The 25,665-nt window shown below is 44.0% G+C and overlaps 1 protein-coding gene across 1 annotated transcript in view; it reads right to left on the bottom strand.

Moving 5' to 3' along the window:
- The window catches only part of LOC311235412 (elongin-B-like), a 32,749-nt gene extending 8,233 nt beyond the window's left edge, over positions 1-24,516 (bottom strand). The window contains exons 1-3 of the mRNA XM_084322870.1: positions 24,408-24,516; positions 21,507-21,641; positions 10,439-10,547 (exon numbers count right to left, since the gene is read on the bottom strand). Of these exons, the coding sequence (XP_084178996.1) occupies positions 10,439-10,547; positions 21,507-21,641; positions 24,408-24,410 (247 nt within the window). The 5' untranslated portion in view covers positions 24,411-24,516. The remainder of the gene's footprint in view (positions 1-10,438; positions 10,548-21,506; positions 21,642-24,407) is intronic.
- Positions 24,517-25,665: the final 1,149 nt, after the last annotated feature.

The raw sequence follows: 25,665 nt of genomic DNA, 5'->3' as shown, positions 1-25,665 counted from the left end.
GCAATCGAAGCTTCGGGGCCGAGCTTCGATTTTAATTCGAAGCTTCGATTAAAAAAAAAAAAAAAAAAGAACTTTTTTATTTTGTTTATTTATTTTTTTATCTTATGTTGTGGGACTTGTACAGCACTTTGGTAAACGTTGTTGTTTTTAAATGTGCTCTATAAATAAAGTGGATTGTTCACACACACACACACAAATCGAAGTAAAAAATACAAATAAAAAATGAAAATCGAAAAGCGAGAGACTAAACCTGTTGTTGTTAGCTTACATGCTAACGTGAATGGGATCGACCATAGCATTGCGGCTAGGCTAGCTACCATAGCAGTATAGCTCTAGTTGAATGGATAAACGTTATTTAACATTGCAGAATGGGTACAATACAATACGGCTCAATACAAACAGTTGTTAAGGGGGGGTGCAGAGTCATCAACACAATGTACCACCAAGAGTGGAGAGTTTATGTCTCAAAAAGCGAGAGACCCAATGCTCTTGTTGTTGTTAGCTTATATGCTAACGTGAATGGGATCGACCATAGCATTGCGGCTAGGCTAGCTACTATAGCAGTACAGCAGCTAGTTGAATGGATAAACGTTATTTAACATTGCAGAATGGGTACAATACAATACGGCTCAATACAAACAGTTGTTAAGGGGGGGTGCAGAGTCATCAACACAATGTACCACCAAGAGCAGAGAGTTTATGTCTCTCAAAAAGCGAGAGAGTAAACCTACAGTAAAGCTCTTGTTAGCTTACATGCTAACGTGAATGTGATCGGCCATAGCATTGCGGCTAGGCTAGCTACCATAGCAGTACAGCAGCTAGTTGAATGGATACACGTTATTTCGATGGCACAAGCTTCGAACAGAAAAAAAAAATTGAAGTTAAAAAAATAATTTTTTTTTTTTTTTTTTTTTTAACTTCGATTTTTTTTTAAATGTTCGAAGCTTGTGCCATCGAACGAAGCTTCGAAGCTTCGAAGTATTTAAGACAGCCCTACCTATATGCATGTCTTTCTACTGCCTCTTTGAACTGCTGCGGTCAGGCAAGCGATACCGGAGTCTCAAGGCGAGCACAGAAAGACTCAGAAGAAGCTTCTATCCCCAGGCCATCAGGCTGCTAAACGAACAATGAATGAACACTACACAACAACAACCACCAAACGCACATAGCACACACATCCACACGCACACACTCACTTTAAACAAACACACTGTAGCACCCACTCCACACACTTTATAGCACACACCCACTTTAAACAAACACACTGTAGCACCCACTCCCCACACTTTATATTTATGGATGAAGGATTGCACTACAACTCGTACACCTTACTGTAAATTGTACCTAAAATTGTACCTCATCCCATTTCTGCTTTGCACTAGATAGTACTGTACATTAGTACACTGCATAGTATTGTGTATTGTATATTATATGGTAACTCAGAACATTGTACATATGTCTATACCGAACACTGTGACCTCATTTTTCTTCTTCTAAATTCATGCTATATTATGTTATTATGTTATTTGATACTATCTTGTCTAGCACAGTCTCTGGAGCGTAACAGTAAGAAGCATTTTGTATGAAAGTATTCTGTACTTCTGTATGACAACTATTAAAGAACTTGAACTTGAACATTACCCTGCCCATACCTCCCCTCCCCCGTTATGACAGCCAAATTACCCTATTCTCGGTCCTTACTCCACAATGGTGGAACAAACTCGCCACCAGGAGTCCAGGACAGCTAAAACCTGCCCAATCACAGGTCGTCGTCGACGACTAAAAACACACTCCTTTAACCAATACCGGAGGGATTTTCTTTTATATAAATCAATACTAACCTTGTACCATCTTTCACTAGTGAGAGAAAACGGTGCTTTTTCAATGTATGTGATGTATAGATTGGGGAGAGATGACCACAGCTAAAATGGTAGATCGAAATGTGCATGGAAGCAGGAGACGGTGATAGAACGGTGGTGGAACCAGTGGTTTCACAGGCACAGGCCGCGTCAGCGAGGGTTTTGTTATGAATTCCTTAGAAGAACATCTGAGATTAGAGTGTACTGTCTCCCAGGACAGGAGGGAGAGAGGTTCATCTTAATGAAACGTGAGTTTATTAGTGTTAAAGGTTATGCAGTTGTCATGACAACACGTCGCATGACAACCAGAAGGCGGGGCCGTCGTTGCGACGACGAACATCTATAAGTCGGACGGTGTTTCCGGGTGTAAGGCAGACTAGAATCTGACTCAGACCAGAATCTGACCAAGAGCGAGTAGGACTGAGATCACACAGAGGAGAGACTCTTCCTCCTCCACCACGGAGGGGGGGGGGAAGGGAGAATGCCACATCATCATTACAGTAGCTTCGGCTAACACGAGGAGGGTTCGGCTAACGAACAGGCCTGAACACTATTGGACTGAACAGCAAAAGGACGATAATCTGAACACACCGAAAGATCATTAGAATATACTCTTCAAGGACAATACAATCTGTTAACATCTGAGCTGAGGTTTCTGTTTAGAGAAATAAAACCATGCTTTTCCTTGTAAGGTATTTCACGTTGTCGAAGTGTCGAATTCTTACGGAGGTGGGGAAGTATTATGGTTTACGGATTGCACTAACGGGGGGGGAGATAAGGATCTTATCTACCAGTATCGGAGACGTCAGGACCATTAAAAGTACACAACGCAGAGGAATTGGATGGAGGGCCAAACAGACGAAGACGTGATACTGGCCAGTTTGATCAGAATCTTACAGTTGGTGCCGTGACCCGGATTTGCAAGAGATTAAAACAACGGGAACAGTTGGTTGTTGTTGGTTGTTGATGACAGCCGGATTTGCAAGAGATAAGAACAACGGATAAAGACTTTTTCAATAATGGGGCGACAGTGGACAACAGTCATCAATGTGTGGGAGAATCATGATCGAAGCAAGGCCGGCCAGCCCTGGGAGAGAGCGGCGAGTCGAGCGGTCAGGAGGCGAACCAGCGCTGTAGGGGAAACAGCGCTCCGATCAAAAATGTGAGTTCACTGTGCACACGGTTGTTTTGATTTTTTCAAGCCAAATAAAAACGAACAGATAGTGAATCCGTAAACGTAAACATTTCTAGTTCGACAGAGAGAATGCCAGCTGTAATAATATGAGCAGAGAACCATGGTGAAAATCGAGGGTGTTATCTACAGAGAATGAAAAGCAAACGAGGCAGGCTGCACAGTTTTGGTTTAAGGAGGGTAAATGCGAGATGAGGAAAGGGGGGGGGGGGCGCTTGAATCAGATCGAAAAATTGTTATGGCGGGACTGTTTTCATAACAGAAGGAAAGTCGAAAGGAGATTGTACCAGTGTGTATTATGTCCGATCAGGCAAGAGTATTAGTCTGAGAAAGCGTCCCCTGATAATGGATAGGAAAGAGAGGAAAAACAGCGGTGTTTTCAGGCCTTGGAAGGAAGGGCAGCGGCCGTTTGTTGAGAGAGTAGCCATTTGCACCGAGTCAAAATGGCCGCAGAGCCACGAGGGGTTTAGAATCAGGAAGTGACACGTCACCTACAATCCTCTAGACTGAGTTTTGGCCGCCATCTAGGAGGGCAGTGGGATAATACAGGCAAATGGAGGAGTAGGTCGCCACCTAGTGGCGGAGGGGGGGGGGGGGGGTAGTGCTGGGGAGTTTCCATTACCCATAGGGGAATATTTAGAGTTTAATTCAATTAAGGAGTTTAATTGCGGAGGGGGGGGGGGGTAGTGCTGGGGAGTTTCCATTACCCATAGGGGAATATTTAGAGTTTAATTCAATTAAGGAGTTTAATTGCGGAGGGGGGGGGGGGGGGTAGTGCTGGGGAGTTTCCATTACCCATAGGCGAATATGTAGAGTTTAAGTTAATTAAGGAGTTGAATTTTTTCAAAATTACCAACTGCTTGTGTGTATACACGGTGGTGTATGTGAGAACTTTGTAAAGGAACTCAAAGTGTGGTATATAGAGCGACGGGACAGCTCCAGGGCGATGGTAGACAGCCCCGTAGGGTATATAGAGCGACGTGACAGCTCCAGGGCGACGGTAGACAGCCCCGTAGGGTATAGAGCGACGGTGACAGCTCCAGGGCGACGGTAGACAGCCCCGTAGGGTATAGAGCGACGGTGACAGCTCCAGGGCGACGGTAGACAGCCCCGTAGGGTATAGAGCAACGGTGACAGCTCCAGGGCGACGGTAGACAGCCCCGTAGGGTATAGGGCGACGGACAGCTCTGTTGTATGTTAGATGATAGTACGAGTACGTATGTGAGTTAGGAGCAGGGAACCAACCTGCTCTGTTGTATGTTAGAGCGATGCTCGGTTGTATGTTATTATCATAATAATAAGATCGATATACAGGTTAATTAAATAAGTTTAATTATGAAATAAGAGGGAGTTCGATCTCCAGTGGGGCCTTCTCACACCTAATAAATAGGCAGAGTCTTGAGGGGACACGTCACCAGAAAGAACTGGCGCGCGCTGGGGGTCAACCGTGGGACAAACGTAGAGCGCCGAGTGGGTATCGTTTAGCTGCTGGTGTCACGCCGGAAGACAACAAAACAGGGAACAGCCCTGTAGGATTAGATATGGGTGTTGAGAAGGTGGGGGACTAATAGAGAACAAATAGCGCCATGGGCTGTAGGACACTCACACCGTCCAACAGTCTGAAAGGGCGTGGCCATGGCAGGGGCTTGCAGAGGAAAAAAAATATATAGAGAACGAGCTGCAGGCCCAAAGTCACGGTAGACTAATAGAAAACACAGGGTCGAGTGTACAGAAAGACTGCCGGTGTTGTGTTTCTGCTTTCAAGGGGGGAATGACACCGACAGCGATGGAGATGGCCAGGAGACAGACTGGAGGAGGAGGAAGCCGCAGGGGCCAGGCACGGCAGCCTGGTACACAGACCGTCCACGACGAGAGAGAGGGCCGACGGCGGTGGAGATGAGCCTCAACCAAGATGACCGACAGGGCGGAGATGACCGACGGGGCGGAGATGACCGACGGGGCGGAGACGGCCGACGAGGCGGAGTCCAGCGGTCGCAGGCGGTGTTGCCCAGGGGAGAACGAGGCAGACATCGGAGGGGCCTTCCCGGCGGAGACGCTGTTTAGAGAGCGTTTTGAAACAACAGAGCACGGGCGGTGAATCATGAACAAACAGGGACTTCCTTTCAGAGTCAATCAGGAGATCGAGAGACGAGACAACAGCGAGAAGTCCTGTGTTCATTGATTAGGAGTATGAGATATAAATGGAGGATTCATATATAAGATATATGTATAGAAGGATATATATATATATAGAAGGTAGATAAGAGGGAGAACAGTAGAACAACAGGATATAATTATTGGGAGCAGACAGGGGGGCTCCAATGGTTATGAGTCGTTGGATGTTGTTGGTTTTGGTGGTCGGTTTCGGTTCCCTTTGTGCACGAAGGGGGGCGCAAACAGACATCAGGCAGCAGGATCACTGGGTTGACCGTGGGCCGTCTTCGTTTCTTGTGCACGAGAGACGAGGTTGGTTTGCTTCAACCACAGGCTATTTTTGGCATAATTAATTGAAAAACCAAGTAGTCTTATGATTCTGAGGGGTGATAAGAATCAAGGGGGGATTGAGAGAAAACGGTGCTTTTTCAATGTATGTGATGTATAGATTGGGGAGAGATGACCACAGCTAAAATGGTAGATCGAAATGTGCATGGAAGCAGGAGACGGTGATAGAACGGTGGTGGAACCAGTGGTTTCACAGGCACAGGCCGCGTCAGCGAGGGTTTTGTTATGAATTCCTTAGAAGAACATCTGAGATTAGAGTGTACTGTCTCCCAGGACAGGAGGGAGAGAGGTTCATCTTAATGAAACGTGAGTTTATTAGTGTTAAAGGTTATGCAGTTGTCATGACAACACGTCGCATGACAACCAGAAGGCGGGGCCGTCGTTGCGACGACGAACATCTATAAGTCGGACGGTGTTTCCGGGTGTAAGGCAGACTAGAATCTGACTCAGACCAGAATCTGACCAAGAGCGAGTAGGACTGAGATCACACAGAGGAGAGACTCTTCCTCCTCCACCACGGAGGGGGGGGGGAAGGGAGAATGCCACATCATCATTACAGTAGCTTCGGCTAACACGAGGAGGGTTCGGCTAACGAACAGGCCTGAACACTATTGGACTGAACAGCAAAAGGACGATAATCTGAACACACCGAAAGATCATTAGAATATACTCTTCAAGGACAATACAATCTGTTAACATCTGAGCTGAGGTTTCTGTTTAGAGAAATAAAACCATGCTTTTCCTTGTAAGGTATTTCACGTTGTCGAAGTGTCGAATTCTTACGGAGGTGGGGAAGTATTATGGTTTACGGATTGCACTAACGGGGGGGGAGATAAGGATCTTATCTACCAGTATCGGAGACGTCAGGACCATTAAAAGTACACAACGCAGAGGAATTGGATGGAGGGCCAAACAGACGAAGACGTGATACTGGCCAGTTTGATCAGAATCTTACACTAGTATGCACTCTGCTACTAAGGCTGAGCCCGAACCCTGTTTTTAGGGTTCGAACGTTCGCCAGGGTTAACGAACGAACGTTCGAACGTTCGTTTTTTGTAATTTTTTTAATAAAAATTTTTTTTATTAAATTTTTTTTTTATATAATTTTTTTTTGTATTATCGATCCTACGGAGGGCGGCATTGCATAATCTATTGGTGAAAAAACATGTTGTTTACAGTGGTGGCTGTTCATGTAAACATGTAATTAAACAAAGCACTCAGAAGAAAATAAACAAGCTACTGAGTACTGCATAAAGTTCCTACTTATGATAAACAATAGCCCTTGCACACCGCAGTCACGTAAGGGGCTAGATAAACAAATGCATTCGTTTTGTGGCATTAACGTTAATAACGTTATATAGTTAGTGACGTGTTACACGTTCAATAACAGGTATTCACTCTTGGTCGACGGGAAGGAGAGAGGCGTGCGCCTCGGCTCCTTCCACCGTCACCTCGGAACGGGGGACGGCAGAGAGACAGAGAGACACCGGCGGGGTGCCGCCGGGCTCCCAACACGCCTGCCGCCCGTCCGCCCTCGGCCAGAGTTGTTTACAACGCAACCACCTCCCGCCATGAAGCTCGCGCTCCGTGGCCGAAAAAGGCATAAGATCCTTCCTCAGCGGGGAGCTATGGAGTCTATTCACTCTGTTGTGCTTCTCGGTCTCGCAAGCAGATAAATGTATTGCCGGAAGTAAAAAAATAAAAAAAAGCTTGCCGATTGGTGGTAACAGCAGAGGCGGGTGCAAGCGGTGTGACGTAATTGGCAGAATCGCCTGTCAATCAAAATGGTTCTATTGCATTGGTTGAGACAATAGTATCCAGCTACAGCCCGGCAGAGACCACACTGGTTGAGCCGAGCGCACTCGGGGGACGCGCCGCTTCACATCGCCTCAACGTCGCGCGCCTGCCTTTTTTTTTTTTCACCGAACGTTCGAACCTATTAATTAAAGTCCGAATGTCAACGTAACGAACGAACGTTCTAACGTTCGGGCTCAGCCTTATCTGCTACTAAGGAATCTAAATGACCGTGCCTATATTACTACCTAGTACTATGCTAATATACACTGAAGTCTGTAGCACTCAAGTTTGATGAACAATCTTACTGACCCTTAGCTGCCAGTGTTGTACCCTTCCTGCTGACTTGTTGTACACAACTTGTAAGTGGCTTTGGATAAAAGCAACAGCTAAATGTAAAAATGTAAATGTACAAGCAGAGAGTTACTTAAGACCTACACTGAACGATACAAGCCACGATGAATTAAGAGGACGTCCATACATAAATAATATTGAATATTTCTGACATATATATAGCCTGAAAGGATGAGCAATGAGAACCCAAATGGCGGGATCAATTGATTTACGCACACTTCTCATATCTACCGCAAGATCACATTCCATTCCAGGTCTGTTGAAGTTGGCAACGCTGCTTGTTTGGGGGCCATTATGGGCCATGTAATACATTCAGTGTGTAATTCCATGGTAGAAGTATTTATAGGCATGTTAGACTTTCTCTTGGCAACCGCAGTGGGTTATTTCAGTGAGCGCTTCCATCATTAGGACACACGTATCTCGTGTTTTATTAGAAATTCCAAGGCTTGAGAGTCTAAACAATACAACTGTAGATTAATTGACCCGCCTTTTTTTTTCTTAAAATAAAAAAATATAAAATCTTTCCCCGCCCTCCTTTTTTCCAATTTTTCTCCCATCCCACTGTTAGTCGTTATGCCAATTCCCAACCCCCTTCCTGGTTGTTGCGCACTCCCCCCTACTGTTGGTCCGGGAGGCCGGAGACTGTCGCATGCTTTCCTCTGACGCATGTGCAGCCAGCCGGCAGCCAGCCTGGCAGCGCAGATTCTCACCGTGAGAGTGTAACGTGTGGAAGGTCACACTACCTCCCTCCAGATCCTACCCTCGCTGTGCAGGTGCCCCGACCGAACTGTAGGGGTCGCTGTCCACAACGCCCAGGACCCACCCATCAGCTTTCCCACCCCTAACACTGGCAATTGTGTTAGTATGAACGACCAGCCAAGCTGATAGCAACGCCGAGAGCTGGATTCGAACCCAGCGTCTCCAGCGTTGATGGCGAGCGCCTTGCCCACTACACCACCTAGCCGCCCCTTAATTGACCCGCTTAAAAGGAACATGCCAACATTATGGGATGGAAGATAGATACCAGTTTCCCCTCTGTGCGTTCAGTAGAAAGCTATCGTTGCTGCACGCTAGCCTAGCTTAGCACAAATTAATGGAAGTGGATACGGACCACTAGCCTAGCTTAAAACTCCGGGAGAGGTGTTTTTGGCCAACAGCTGGGCTAGTGGTCTATATCCGCTTCCATTTATTTGTGCTAAGCTAGTCCATTATCTAACCCTTTAAAAGGCACGGCTAGAAAGCCCATCCCTAGACTACACTTGTGCTATTTTTGTGGTCCGATAATAAAGAACTAATGTTACGTTAGTAACAGTACTCATTGTTGTGCAGGGCTCTACGCAAACCTTTTTCCCGCTCCTAAATGAAAAAATTTAGGAGCACACAAAGAAATTTAGGAGCACCCAAAAATATTTAGGAGCACAGTGAAAATATTTCAAGTAACAGTTTATTTTTTTCAAAAATAAATGTATATTTGTACTGTGCGTGCATGTGTGTAAATTAGCTCTTGCTACAACCCTGCATGTTTACATTTTGTATTTTGTACTTGATGTTCATTAACATGTGCTGTCCCTAAATAAACTATCAAATCAAACTACTGCTACAAAATTAACAGTCACTTAACTTTAGCTTTTGCCCCTTTTATGCATACAATGCCTATGTTTTGGCTGTGTTGCTCTTCTAGAAAAATAATCCTTTCAGGGTTGCCTATTGAAATACTGTACACCTCCAGTACAGAAACATTGTTTATGAGTTTGCGTGTCAGGTAGACCATTGATTGACAGTCTGCCAATTACGTGACACCGCTTGCACTCCGGCCGTCCGGCGCTGCAGCTGGACCCTATTGCCCACCTCTGCGGTTGATAACGCTAGCCAAGTTAGCTGTACACACATACACAGTGGGCCAGTTACTTAGGTGTAGGGGTGTAACAATGCATCGATCCTAAGGGGAAAATTCAACTGCATCGATTTGAAAATGTTAGAATCGATTATCGCAATTTGAATGTGTACACAGTGTTATGTTGTTATCATGTCCGTTACAGTCAACACAACGACATACGCTACTGCATCAAGGTTATGATTAACAAAGCAAGGCATTCGTTTTGTTGCATTAACGTTATATTACTATTGCTATCGCTAAATCTAGGTGTTCTAAAATCTATTGCTATTGGTAAGACTATAATAAGTTAGTGTCTCGGAAAACGCTCGCATATCGCAATCAGAGCCCTGATCGCAATGGCAGACTTTCAGGAAGTAAACAAGCTAAATGAGAGCTTCCGATTGGTCATTTGCTTTATTTCCCATGAAACCAGTCACGTCACTCTACTGTGATTGGACCGTTGGCTTGAGTGCAATGTGGGACTTGTAGTTTTTTAACGATTCTCAGCGGAGAAATAAAAAGAACGACTGTAATCTGCACTAGCACACCGTGCGAGTAATTGATTTTTCAGGTTCGCACACACATATTTTTAGGGGCATATACGAGCAATATGGTTGCACTGTAGAGCCCTGTTGTGGGTAATAATAATAATAATATTAAGGGATGCACCGATATATGGGCTGGGGCAGACAATCTCTTTTTTTTTTCAGCCAATATTTGGTTGATTGTAAAATTGCCATTATTGTGACCTAGGTACAGGTAGAAATGAGTTGCAAGTGAAGAAATCATATTGTGCATCCCTAATAATGATTTTAAAAAGCATGTGCTAGACACTGACGTTAGACGAGCTGCTGCACGTACCACCAACGCGGAAGGCCAGTCCGACTGTAGCCGGGGCCTGCGGCCTGGCAGTCTGGTTGGTGAAGCCACAGTCACCCAGGGTCTTGTGATCCTCTAGCAACACGTCATCCTGCGGGGGGAGGAGGGGAGGGGGTAAAGTCACATCAATAAAAACATTAACTTGCTAATCTATGGTTCTGTGGTGCCTTGGAGATGAAGCTGTGGGGTTAAGCACTTAAGCAGCGGAGAGCTGAAGCAAGATGTGTTCCACACAGAGACACAGACCGAGACAGAAAGAAAAGACAGAAAGAAAAGAAAGACAGAAAGAAGCGAAAGACAGAAAGCAAAGAAAGACAGAAAGCAAAGAGACAGACAGACCGAAAAGAAAGACAGAAAGAAAAGCAATAAAAAGCAATACAAATTCTAGACAAGAAACCATTCAGGTACCATCATTGTCACATTCTAAAAAAATATAATCTACTCAGTTGGGAAAACCTGACTCTATATCAAAACGTCTGTCTAGTTTTTAAAATAAAGTGTGGATTGGCTCCTCCTCCTTTGTCCGGTTTCATCAACCTCAAGTCTGCCTCAACCAGGAACACTAGAGGTGCGGCAAGGGGGGACTGTACAATCCCTTTAAAAAAAAAAGTGTATTTGGCCAGGCCGTCTTTTCATACAGAGCATCCCACCAATGGAACTCAATTCCTCAAACAATTAGTGTCCACATCATACCATTCATTCAAGTGCAGGGTTAGGGAATGGCTCATTGAAAACCAGCACTGTCAACACTGAGGTGTGTGTGTGTGTGGATATGGTGCATCTGTCTATGTCTGGGTCTCTTAATATGTCATGATGTGCTCTGTCCTTGTGTCCATGACTGTATTGTGACTAGAGTTGTTCCGATACCGATACCAGTATCGGAAAAACCGCCGATACTGGCTAAAATGCTGGTATTGGTATCGGCGAGTACCCTCTAATGCTGCGCTCCGATACCATATGACGTAATTTATCAACAATACTGTGGTCTGTTGAGTAAGCATTATAAAACAAACGGGTGCTTAATCGATTAAAGTGTCAATGCCATTTGTCATTTTAACAGCAGATACTTTCTTAAATGTCATCGTCCCGACAGAGCGGTGTTGACGGGGAGCTCATGGGTTCGCTTGGTGGCTGGTGTTATTAGCATTGAACAGCTAACCGAAAGCTAGCTTTAACATTACCTTGGCTAAAGTTGGGGCTATTCATATAATCCAGCAATAATGGCTGCAGACCTGCAAGCAAAGTACAGCAAGTTGGCAAAGGAGTATTCGTTAAATCACAATGTCACCAGTAACGTTACAGTCTTTTCATATACCGGCAGCTCATGCTATGCTAACTTAGCTCACGTTGACGTCGTCATTGAGACCACCTCGCGTACACAATTAATGACATGTTGCGGACAGCCATATCGGTGACAATGTTTAGCTTTTAGTGCCAAATGATAAGAGTCTGAGGCGGAGTCTCAAAAGAGAATGTTGAATATTTATTGTGCAAAAATCACAACAGATCCGACTGCTACTGAAACGGAGCCTTGTAGACAGACTGAGTAGGGTATATCTGCAGAGCCAGTGGGTAGCGAGTGCAGCAACGTATAATGTCCGTGTGGATCATTGGAGTAGGGTATATCTGCAGTGCTGAAGCCCCATACTCATTGATTAATGATACTAATACAAATCTATACAATCACCTGTTGTTGAATAAATACCATTACTTTCTAGTTATTACTAAAAAACAGTATATATAAAACAGTATTTGTTAAAAAAAAATAAAAAAATAATATTTATAAAAATTTTATATAATATCGTTTTTTTTTTTTTTTTTTATGTATGCACTGGTATCGGATACGTATCGGTATCGGCCAATACCCAAAGCTTAGGTATCGGAATCGGATCGGAAAGGAAAAAATTGTATCGGAACATCTCTAATTGTGACCTGTATCCCTATCGTATGTCTGTGCTTTTGTTGTGTTTTTATTCTAATGTTATTTATCTTGATTTTATTCTGTTTTTATTTCTAACCCTTTTTTCACAGGATTTTAGCCTGTACCTTCTGGCAGGGGGACTGCCAATGGAAATGAGCCTTTTGGCTAAAATTGGGTGCATTTACATTTGTAAAATGTTTTATTAATGTACACTGTCCCCCTTGAACAAATAAAGTAAACCTAAACCTAAAATAAAAGAGACAGACAGACAGAAAAGAAAGCAAAGAAAGACAAAGACAAAGACAGAAAGCAAAGAGACAGACAGAAAAGAAAGCAAAGAAAGACAAAGACAGACAGAAAGCAAAGAAAGACAGAAGACAAAGAAAGACAGAAAGCAGAGATCAAAGACAGAAAGCAAAGACAGACAGAAAGCAAAGAAAGACAGAAAGCAAAGAAAACAAAGAAAGACAGAAAAGGGCAATCCCATGCAAATGTCAACCTCACCATGAAAACATTTAAATAACATGATCATAAGTAACCAAACCAATTTCAAATGTCTATGGTCTACAAAGGTCTATATTTTGAAGTACAAAATAGATGCAATGTCAACCAAACTTCCTAAGCAAAGCTAACTTTTATAAAGATGACATATTAGCAACAATTAGTCATTCTGGTCTTATTTTTTGTATTCTTTACAAGTGTTATGGATGTTACCGTTATGGATGTTACATTGCAAGTGACGGATGTTACATTGCGAATGTGTGTTGTTAAGTCCGATTATGACCCCTTGTTTGAAGTATAATTTACACATTTTAGTTACACTTAGAGATAAAGATGAGCCTGCAATAAGAAATGTTTTGACCTTTTGGATTTTGAGATAGGTGACAAAATACACAGCGTTATGGATGTTACGGAAATTGACAAGCTTTTCGGACTCACTGAACACATGATGAAAACTCTGTGAATATCTTTTTCAAAGAATAACATGTTTACTATCACTTTGTAGGGAAGGGTTTGAGGTACCCAAAATGCACATTCAGGAAAACCTGGCAGTTTTGATCAGATTCGTGAACACCTCAATCCTCACATGGATAACAGAGGGAGATACCATTTCTCTGAACCAGTCCAGGCAGAGTGAATTGCACTTGATTTTTTATAACTTTCTTTTTCATGGTGAGGTTGACATTTTCATGGAATTGCTCCAAAACTCATTTTCTGATTTAACCGATATTAATATTGCTGTTCTCTGTATAGAAAACACTTTTTTATGTTAATCAAATAAAGAGCTATTTTCCAAAAACTTTGTAATTTATTTGCAGAAGTGACTGATATTTTGAAACTATTTAAAGGGGAACTCCACTTTTTTTGGAAATTAGCTTATTTAACATCTTCCCTGGAGTTAGACAAGAAGATGCATACCTTTTTTGTCTCTGTGCGTGCATTTTAGCTTTGGGAATAGACGCTCCGTTAGCATAGCTTAGCTTCATCACTGGAAGTGAGGCAGGACAGTAGCCTTACAGTGCCTTACAGTGTATTGCAAGGTCTGACATTGACCAAACTTGATATGCATGAGCTTGGTGGGCTCTAGGTCAACTCCTGAAAAGGGGGTCAATGTCAGACTTTGCAATCAAAAGTTAGGGGGCTAATAACCCTTGCCATAATTTCAGTGCGCCCCCTAACTTTTGATTGCAAGGTCTGACATTGACCCCCTTTTCAGGAGTTGACCTAGAGCCCACCAAGGTCATGCATATCAAGTTTGGTCAATGTCAGACCTTGCAATACACTGTAAGGCACTGTAAGGCTACTGTCCTGCCTCACTTCCAGTGATGAAGCTAAGCTATGCTAACGGAGCGTCTATTCCCAAAGCTAAAATGCACGCACAGAGACAAAAAAGGTATGCATCTTCTTGTCTAACTCCAGGGAAGATGTTAAATAAGCTAATTTCCCAAAAAAGTGGAGTTCCCCTTTAAGCACAAAAAAAAGAAGATTTCTTTTGTTGATTTTTGTGATGTCACAGTATGTCATAATAGAACATTCTAGAAAATGTGTGATGTCACAGTATCTGTCATAATAGAACATTCTAGAACATTTGTGATGTCACACATGATGTATAATCAAACATTCTAGAACATTTGTGATGTCACAGTATGATGTCATAATCGAACATATTCAACAATTCTCCTGGCATTTTTTCAGACTACAACATGAATCCAGACTGGGTTGACCCTCAAAATGGTCCACCGAAGTCAAACACATGTGGGTAAAGCCCTATTTTCGATAGTGGTTTTTGTCTATTTCAGACATGTAACATCCATAACGCAAAAATGTAACATCCATAACGGCACTTTTTTGTGATTCATTCCTTGAGAGGAAATGCCAGGTTTTCCTGAATGTGCTTTTTGGGTACCTCAAACCCTTCCTTACAAAGTGATAGTAAACATGTTATTCTTTGAAAAAGATATTCACAGAGTTTATCATCATGTGTTCAGTGAGTCCGAAAAGCTTGTCAATTTCCGTAACATCCATAACCTATAATAATAATCAAAATCCAAAAAGGTCAAAACATTTCTTACTGCAGGCTCATCTTTATCTCAATAAGTGTAACTAAAATGTGTAAATTATACTTCCAATTCAAATCGATGCCTTGTCAATGTTAAGTTAAGTTTCCAATGTTCTCTCTGAATGTAACATCCATATCGCTGGAATTGCCCAAAACAAAGAAAGACAGAAAGCTAAGAAAGACAGCGTGTCACAGATTTTAATTTTGTCCACCACATCACGTGGTTGTGAGTGAACAGTGGTTTACATTAACAACCTCTGTTCTCTGAATACCACCTGTACTAAGAGTCTTATATTATAGTTGCACTGTGGGTCTGGATGGTTTCCTGCTTGTTACTTTGTGATTCAGGGCCTGGTCTTATGTCCTATATGTGTAGAAAGCACGATCTCTCGGGGAGCTCCCGTAGCTCACCGCGTATCTCGGCACTATTTCGGCGTCGGGGACAACCGTGCTCGTCACGGATCTGGGGTACACGAGTTCGATTCCCGGACCCGCCGTATTTTCTCAGAGTGTCTTCCCCTGATCTATATCCCATTCAACCTATTTCTGTCGGTCATGCTTGACCAGAAAAAGCGATAAACGCTAAAAAATGAAGTTTTAAAAAAAAGAAAGCACGATCTCGCTTAAAATATGTAAAGTACAGGGGCGCATCACGTAACGCACTGTAGTGCAATGCAACCCTCCCAGGTTCGACTCCCGGACCCGGCGACCTTTGCCGAATGTCTTCCCCCATCTCTCTCCTCCCATACTTCCGCTCTGCCGGACTTGTCCAAAAACCAATACAAATGTACAAAAAAACCATAATAAGTACTGATCAACCACAGGAAAAAGGTACATATTGTACATTGTTCTACAGCCATAAGTACAATGTGTACGCATTACAAATAGTACAAAATAGTTTTCCGAAAATGTGTGAGCTCCCCTGCTGGGGAACGAACCCGGGGCACTGACATGGGAGGAAAGTGCCTTTACCTCAAGACTACCGAGATACACTTTACTGATGGGCTCGCCCAAACCCTAACCACACTGTTACCTTAAACTAACCAGAACCACTAGGGGTGTAACGGTAAACAGAAGCCACAGTTCGGTACACAGAAGCCACAGTTCGGTACGTACCTCGGTTTTGGGGGCACGGTTCGGTACGAGTTCGGTACAACAGGAAAAGATTTTTATAATGATTTATAATTATTAAATATATATTTTTATTAAGTTATACTTAGTTCCACCTAGGCTTGCCTCGGTAGTCAGTCAGTGATAACGGTGTCATTCTGTATTCAGGAATCCACTTGAGTAAATTAATTGCCTACTGCCCCCACCGGTGTATGCTTTTTAAGTTTCACTTCTAGAGTAGATTTAACTTCACGTAAAGCAGAAAAAGAAGACTCTAGAGAAGAGATGCCAGGTTACACAACAATGGCAGAGGATTTATCAATATTTTGGATTTAAACACTGCAGCTCGACTGGAGAGGAGCTCAGCGGACCAGTCCAGATAAGCAAAAGTATGTTTGCATGTTTTTCTTTTTTTATCAAATCAGCTGTGAGGGGAAAGTAGCACGGAAGAACGTTGGTGTCTGTGTGTCTTTCCATTGGTTAACATTATTGGGCTAACAAGAAAACGATGAACATTTTCAGCCTATTGTAATGACCCTGCTGTGTTACAAACATATCATTCACTCATGGTTTTGTTTCAGTGACACCTGTAGTAAGGGGGAGGGGAGAAACAGCCCAGTGCAGAGTGCGTGTTGTTAATTTGTTCTGTCGGCTTGTCATCATGCCATTACAAGCTTCAACGTTTTATTCATCATCTAAATGTGGCAATACAAGCTTGATATTCAACGTTAAATGAATGGCCTTCTGTGTTAAGACTGTTAGTAAGCCAGTGTCAAGTAAAGTAAAGATATTGAGCATACATTTGTAAAATGTGCAACCCTAGTTTCACCTAGTGTCGTATGAGACGTATTCGTCGTATGGCTGGATGTACCGAACCGTGACGTCCGTACAGTGAAGTCGCGGGGCGAATACATGTACCGTTACACCCCTATTAACCACACTGTCCCCATAAGCCTGGCGGTCCGGTACAAAATGAATATCACATCATAAATAGATAAATACAGTCCGCATTAATTAATGTTGCATTTCTTTTTCAAACGTAGCCAAGAATAAAGACCCTAACCCTACCAAAACAGCAATCAACGTAAATATTTTCAGCACTACGTTTATTTACCAATGTTTTGAAGTGTTATTAGCTAAATATGAGTTTATAAATATCTCGGCGCATCCCGGCGGAAACTTGATGAATTAGACACGAGGAAATGACGTCGTCATTCATGTTTGTAATCCTAAGAGAGAGGAGACCCAGGGCTTTCGATGGACATACAAATTTCATAAAACTACACTATCCAGCTCACGCCAGCCTAACCATAACCCCAACCACACTGTTACCTTAAACCAGTGGTGTAAAACTCAAATACACAGTGGGCCGAAATTGAAAATTGGGACAAAGTCGCGGGCCAGACTCAATATTTGAATCGACTACAATTTTTTTTTATCCACTTTTTCTCCCATTTTTTCTATATTTTCTCCCATCCCAATTTCGTATCATCCAATTCAACCCTCCCCTGTCACGAACGCTGTTTCTTGCCTCCCACAAGCCGGCTGCAATGTGGACTAAGTCATACATAGCACAAGTCCCCTCCGGTACTTGAGGTAACAGCAGTCGCATCTTTTCACCTGCGCAGCTCGATCTCTCAGTGGCGAGGAGTAACGCGTGGGAGGCTCACGCTGCCCCCGACACTTCCTGATTCTACTGCGCAGGCGCACCAACCGACCTGTAGGAGTCGCTGTCCACAACGCCCGATCCCCACCCATCAGTTTCCCACCCCTAATACGGCCAATGTGTATTAGTATGAACGACCAGCTAAACTGAAAGCAATGTGGAGCGCTGGGCTCGAACAGGCGAGCCCAGCGTCTCCGCATTCGTGGCGAGCGCCTTGCCCACTACGCCACGTAGCCGCCCTGAATTGACTACAATTTAACATGTTTTCCCTTTTCTCCAGATTTATAATGATAACGTTTTTCATATGGAAACAAACTTAAGTGTAACTTAATCATGTCTCTTTTTTATTTAAATGATTAAATGTGTACATGCCCCTCTCCATCTGTAGCCTTGAGTTCATTTTCAATGGAAACCATTTTAACAGGCAAGAAGAAAAATACAAGTAATAAATCAAATAAATAAATAATAATAACAATAGGCCATGCATAGCAAGAAAAAAGTGCATAAAGAAATGAATTCAACCTCAGTTTGCTAGAGTCTGATTTACTCTGATGCACATTGATCCAAGCCAGATACCTGGCATTTTTTCTTAGATCTAAAGGTATCTGGCTTGGCCCAATGTGCAATTCATCCATGTTTGGGGCAGGGATTCCGTTAGAAAATATTGTTGCCGGTCTCCGTGTCCTGGAAGATTTCAATCTCCCGGACAAATGTGAGAAATTCCGGTCAGTTTATTGGGCTTAAAAACAATTGATAGGCAGGCTATATAAAGAATGACATCCTCAAGGCATGTAGATTCATAATATTTTAACTTAAAACTAGGCTACTTTTGAAATCAAATAGGTGTCTGGGCAGTCGGCCCGACATTAAACACCAGTCTGTTATAGTCACATTTTTATGAGCTAACGAATTCCGTTATATTGGACATTTGTATTAATTATATCAAGCGAAGAACTGAGAAATTTGGCAGAGAGAGACGGCAACATTATCGTGGGGTTCACTGAAACATTCAACGAAGCGATAAACCCAATAGTATGCCGCAGAGCCAGCGGCGCTTTCAGGTCCGGTCTGGGGACCGCTCAGCAGCGCCACCCACCCAGTGGCTGAATTGCCAAAGGCTGAATTGGAGAATTACACTGTGCGGGCACAACTGTGAGCTCTGCGGCTCTGCAGTTGCATGCTTCGCTAACCACAGGTCGCGCTGCAAACTTGCTGTGCGCGTGATATGATATAGGAACACACATCGTTGTCATTATTAGACCTGCTTGGTGAAGCAACAATGAAACAAATGTAACTATTTTAATACAATTCAAATTGTGCTTAGAGGGAATTATTTTCACAGGACATTATGACCGGAGATATTTAAATATGTCAGACTACAACAGATTTCCCCGGTAAAAAAAAATTTAATTACCGGACAACGGAAACCCTGGTTTGGGGTCAGGCTCTGAGCTGCGAAAACCCTCAGGACCGAGTGAAAGTATTCATCAGTGAGACGACTCCCGTGTGATGTTTTGTTCAACTTCATCAACGAGAAAGGTTGTTCACAGATATGTGCTGCCGAACATACAAAGCATTTGCGCAGCTTGGGTACGGAGCTGGGGCATTGTGTCTGGAGGAGCAGGGGCAGGAGGAGCTGGGGCATTGTGACGGGAGGAGCGGGGGCAGGAGGAGCTGGGGCATTGTGTCGGGAGGAGCGGGGGCAGGAGGAGCTGGGGGATTGTGTTGGGAGGAGCGGGGGCAGGAGGAGCTGGGGCATTGTGTCAGGAGGAGCTGGGTCAGGAGGAGCAGGGGCATTGTGTCAGGAGGAGCTGGGGCAGGAGGAGCTGGGGCATTGTGTCAGGAGGAGCGGGGACAGGAGGAGCTGGGGCATTGTGTCGAGAGGAGCGGGGACAGGAGGAGCTGGGGCATTGTGTCAGGAGGAGCGGGGACAGGAGGAGCTGGGGCATTGTGTCAGGAGGAGCGGGGACAGGAGGAGCTGGGGCATTGTGTCAGGAGGAGCTGGGGCAGGAGGAGCTGGGGCATTGTGTCGGGAGGAGCGGGGACAGGAGGAGCTGGGGCATTGTGTCAGGAGGAGCGGGGACAGGAGGAGCTGGGGCATTGTGTCGGGAGGAGCTGGGGCAGGAGGAGCTGGGACATTGTGTCGGGAGGAGCTGGGGCATTGTGTTTGGAGGAGCGGGGGCAGGAGGAGCTGGGGCATTGTGTCAGGAGGAGCGGGGGCAGGAGGAGCTGGGGCATTGTGTTGGGAGGAGCGGGGGCAGGAGGAGCTGGGGCATTGTGTCAGGAGGAGCTGGGTCAGGAGGAGCTGGGGCATTGTGTCAGGAGGAGCTGGGTCAGGAGGAGCTGGGGCATTGTGTCAGGAGGAGCGGGGGCAGGAGGAGCTGGGGCATTGTGTTGGGAGGAGCGGGGGCAGGAGGAGCTGGGGCATTGTGTCAGGAGGAGCTGGGTCAGGAGGAGCTGGGGCATTGTGTCAGGAGGAGCTGGGTCAGGAGGAGCTGGGGAATAGACCTGTCTCAAACCCTGCCCCTTTTCTTGATCCTCCAATCACAGCTGTCGCTTACCTCTGACTTCCTCGTACAAACAAAGTTTGTACGAGGAAGTCAGAGGTAAGCGACAGCTGTGATTGGAGGATCAAGAAAAGAGGGCAGGGTTTTGAGACAGGTCCATTGTGTCAGGGATGAAACGTGCAAACTGTGCAGCGCCACAGACTCATACTTTGACTACATTGGAGTTCAATGCGGTTGGTTGGTGCGTTTTCCACGTCAACTGCGAACGATTACTGAGCAGTTCAAACCGCTCGATTACTGAGCCTTCAAAGTCGGCAAATCGCTGGGTAAACTCTGTGCCAAGTACGAAAAAAATATTCTGCCTGCCACCTGTCTGGAAAAGTCCTGATTTCAAAGTCCACTTGTCGTTTGGCCATTTGAGAGGACTGGCTTAAATTTGCACGAGCCGACTGACAGCATGAGATTGCGCATGAATGTCAACAGAGGAGGGGATGCTTAACGCGTCAACGCACTCGCAGAGCATTCTGGGATTTGTAGTATTAATGGCATATAATCTGCTATACCGGCAGTTTTCTTTATTATCTGCATTTGATATCATCTCACGGGCCAAATATAATTACACACCTTGAGTTTGACATAAACTAACCATAACCCCAACAACACTGTTACCTTCAACTAACCATAACTGTTGAATCATAACTTTATATCTTTAGTTCTTTTAACCAAAGCGCTTTACAATTTCTTCCTCACATTTTACCCATTCACACACAGACAGCAGAGGCAACCATGCAAGGTGCCAACCTGCTCATTGGGAGCAGTTAGGGGTTAAGTAAGTGTCATGGACACTTCGACACACCGCCCGGGAGGAGCGAGAATCGAACTGGGAACCTCCGGCTAACCAGACGACTGATCTACCTCCCGGGCCACTGTCGCCCCCAATAATCATAGTATTGGTGTTTATCAGGGTAGGTGGGTAGTTTAGTATAGTATAGTGGCTAGACTAGAGGACTCGCACACGACCACAATCATCGTTGGTTCAGTTACCGGTTGCAGTGTTTGTTTTGGACCTTTGTCTATATGAAACATAAATATATTACTTATACAAGACGTACATATATTACTTATGGCTATAACATAAACATACATTATGTACCTTTTTTCCAGTGGTCGATTAGTACTTTATTTGTGTTTTCTTACGAGACAGTGTTGTGTAGAATATCTCTCTGGAACACGTCTGGATGGGACAGCACTATTATTAAACAACGTCATTTTGTTTCTCAACTCACTTTGTAGAGCCTCTGTTCCTCTGGCGCCCGCTTGAGGATTCCCTCGACGATGCGCTTCAGCTCATAGACAGTGGTGGACTCCTTGGCGTCTGTGAAGATCGTGGTCTTTTGACGCCGGATCATTAAGAACACATCCTGGGAGAGAGAAAAGGAATATAAGTTAGTTGTAAATGCAATGATAGCTATTGCAGACAAGATAATGAGCAACCTAGCCTAGCGGGGAACATCTGTCCTCCAACAGATACACTGGTGTCACTACTGTACTGTAGTAGTGTCAAAGTATTTTGACAAGACACTACAGAAGTTAATGCCTCCTGAATCTCATAGGCCTTTCTCACACTCCTTCCTTGCTGCGAATACACTCAAATTGTTCCTAGAAGTTGTGTGAATCCCATAAAAATTATATATATATTTTTTTAATGTACGTGCTTTTCAATCTCCATCGTGAGCCATCTATTTTGTAGACTTAAGATGGGATTCTACAACTTCTAGGTGCAATTTGAGCGTGTTTGCTGCAAGGAAGGAGTACAGGAGACACCTAGGATCACCTTCAACACCTTCCACACAGAAGAGGAGGCAGCCTGGAGACAACCGTGTAGCATCCATCAAATCCAATCTATTTGTAAGGCCTGACAACACACGTTAATGTCCCCATGGGCCAGACACGTCTTCTTTAAACAAGTCAAGAAGAAACATCACAATAAATCAAGAACGAAACAAAAAACACCACGAAATCCAAAATAAAATGTCAAATAAATAAATTCAATACTCCCAGACATACCCCACGCAAAGGTAAGGAAAAACTTACTAAAAACCTAGCAATAGGAAAAAAGCACCACAGGCAAATATGGAGGGGAGAAACCTTAGAAGGGCCGTTCAAAGGGGGGATCTTGATGCTTCAATAGTGACCCAATTGTCTTAGTGAAACGTCAGAGTTCCTGAGGAACAACCAGTGGTGCAGAGGTTGCGTGCAGCAGCTCAAACACCCTGTTGAAAGTGAACTTCTGTCAACAAATTCAAGGTGACTAACAGAAGAGCAACTGCTAATCGACATGGTCGACGTTGTAAGATAGGATGAGGATGATTACCTTCTGGACAGACACAAGATCCGGAACCTTATCTATTTGAACCAGAATTTACAGAGGAGGAACTACAGGTTTAGGAAAGGACGCCGTGTTGCCAGGCTGAGGGGAGAACATGTGGTAAACACAAGATACAACATGTGGTATACACACAACACAATATACAACATGTGGTATACACACAAGATACAACATTTTGTTTGAGAGTTGTATTTCTTCACTTGACAGAGCTAGGCTAGCCGATTAACCCAGCTTCCAGTTCTTGCGTTAAAAAGCTACGTTTACATTTAGTCATTTAGTTGTTCAAATGATTTTATCCAAAGCGACTTACAAGTTCTGTACGACAAGTCATCAGGAAGGGCACAACTCTATCAGCTGAGTAACAATGTTCATCAAAGTGTTGAGTGCTACAGTGTAGGTTAGTATATCAGAAACATGATGTTGACATGCTGGGATTCATGAAATATGATGTTGACATGCTGGGATTCATGAAATATGATGTTGACATGCTGGGATTCCTAAAAATCACTCAAACCACCTGCCTATAGAAAGAAAGGTTGAAAGCAGTCCTGATTGGTCCTATATTTACGACCTCCATATCACCTGTACTATTTACCAGTTGGTCACATGATACATGACACATGTCATTATGAATTGAAAATGGGGGACCCTGATGTAAACAAGACGAAAGTCTTTCTCTGGTCTGCATCCCCTTAACAATAATTGTATGTATTGAGCCCGAGCCGTACTGTATTGTACCCATTCTGCAATCTGTTAATACAATTTTCAATCAATCAATATGTTAGGACATTCAAGTGCATGACAAGTGCTAGGCTAGCAGTTTCCCCCTGCTTCCAGTTCTTCTGCTAAGCTAGCATGCCAAACAGATCTCTCTGTAGTGTAGCCTACTGGACATACTGGGGATGAAACTGATATCTGTGGCAAAAAGTAAGTGTATCTCCCCTTGTCCCTTTAAAAAAGCACCAGGGATGGTTAATTGATTAACAGTTGTAATGCTTTGACAATGGCGTTTACATCAAGTTTTGCCTACATGGTGTACCAGATAGCCACTTCATCATCCTAGTTGGTAGGGTTTACGTGTCAAGACAAAAGTCTTCAGCACAACATACTATTTCGTGAATGGTTGGTCGAGTGATCTGTTCTCTAACACGTTACGTTTGTTGGAAAGGAGCTGTGTACAGTACGTATGTCATAAATGTATAGCTGTAGCAGTACTGTCTATCTGTATGTCATATATGTCCTGATTAATTGAAAATGGGGGACCCTGATGTAAACAAGACGAAAGTCTTTCTCTGGTCTGCATCCCCTTAACAATTCTATGTATTGAGCTGTACTGTATAATTGTACCCATTCTGCAATCTGTTAATAAAGTTTTCAATCAATCAATCAGCTAGTGTTTGCATCGGCGAGCTAAGTTCGCTAATCATAACATGTTCATTTAAAAGGGCACCTAGGTAACTTTGCATAGGCGGTGACAGTAACGTACCGTGTTAGCCAACTTACCTACGCTCTCAACAACACACCGATGATGCTGCCCATCACGTTAGCTAACTTATCTGCTGCTACTCTGGTCTATTCTTAGCCGACGTTAGCTCGCTCGCTAACAGTCTAGCTAGTTAGCCAACACAACTGTGTTAGCTGTCAAACAAATGTCGTTAGCTCGCTAGCTTAACGTTATTAACGTCGCGTTATTTGGCGGCGCAACCCGTCGTCGACCACTCAATCTTCTCTCAATCCACCCGCGTCGAACGACTGGGAAACTATTATTCGGCGAGACGGCATTTCTTGCCGAACTTACCATTTCCAGTGGTTAGCTTAGCTAGCCGGTTCCGCCAGCCCTGACTGTGTTCTCTCTCCACCGACACCCCAGACTGCACCTCTGCTGCTGCTGCGCGCGCATGTTGCGCAACGAAGATAAGAGTGACGTATTCACGGAAGACAGGTACGCTTAGGATTTGGATTTTTTTTTATTTATTTTGTTTGTGTTTAGGTTTAAATTGTATTAGGTTTGTATAGGTTGGTGATGTTAGGATTGGGTATTTTGTTTGGCTTGTTCTGGGTTTGTTGGTTTTTCTTTATTGTTTTTCTTTTTTCTTTGCCGGGTTCTCAAATTCAAATTAAAATACCGCCGTTTCTATTCTTTTTTTTGTATCCACTTATTTTCTCCTCGTTTTCTATTTTTCTGCCAATTCTTCCCTCCCCTGTCTTGAACGTTGCTCACATATGCCCCCCACTGGCCGGTTGTAGGGAGGATAGAAGCCTTGCATCACGTGTCCCCTCCGATACACGAGGAGGCAGCCTGTCACATCTTTTCACCTGCCAGCGCGGACTCTCATTGGCGAGGTGTAACGTGTGGGAGGCTCACACTACCCACGCCATTTCCTGTCTCTGCTGTGCAGGCGTCCCCAACCGACCTGTAGGAGTCGGCAACGTCCAGATTACCACCCATCGACTTCCACCCGCCAACTCTGCCAATTGAGTTGGTATGACGGCCGGTCCAAGCCGGAGGCAACGCATTGAAATTGATTGATTGAAAAGTTTATTAACAGATTGCAGAATGGGTACAGTACAGTACAGCTCAATACATACAATTGTTAAGGGGATGCAGACCAGAGAAAGACTTTTGTCTTGTTTACATCAGGGTCCCCCATTTTCAATTCATCATATGACACACACGACATACAGATAGACAGTACTGCTACATCTATACATTTATGACATACCAGATTTGCAAATACAGTACTGTTTGTGATACAAAAAGTGTCCAGAAAAAGAGTGTATATACATTTGACATAGAAACTGTACATTGGAGGAGGTTGGGTAGGTGGGTGGGGTTGGGTGGGTGGGGCTGTACATTGGAGGTGGGTGGGGCTGTACATTGGAGGTGGGGGGGGGACACTGTACACTGGAATACTGACAAAGCCATACTTGGTCTTTACTGTACAACTGGGTTAGGACATTTGTAGGGGCCAGTTTCGAATTGCAGTCTCCCGTAGGTGTTCTTTGAGAGTGTTTTTGAAAGTGGGTAGTGATTCACATTCCTTTACAGCTTTGGG

This window comes from Notolepis coatsorum (assembly GCF_963971535.1).
Source record: "Notolepis coatsorum genome assembly, chromosome: 10".
NCBI lineage: Eukaryota > Metazoa > Chordata > Actinopteri > Aulopiformes > Paralepididae > Notolepis > Notolepis coatsorum.
The sequence above is the reverse complement of the archived record's forward strand: the minus strand, read 5'-3'. Positions and strand labels throughout refer to the sequence as shown.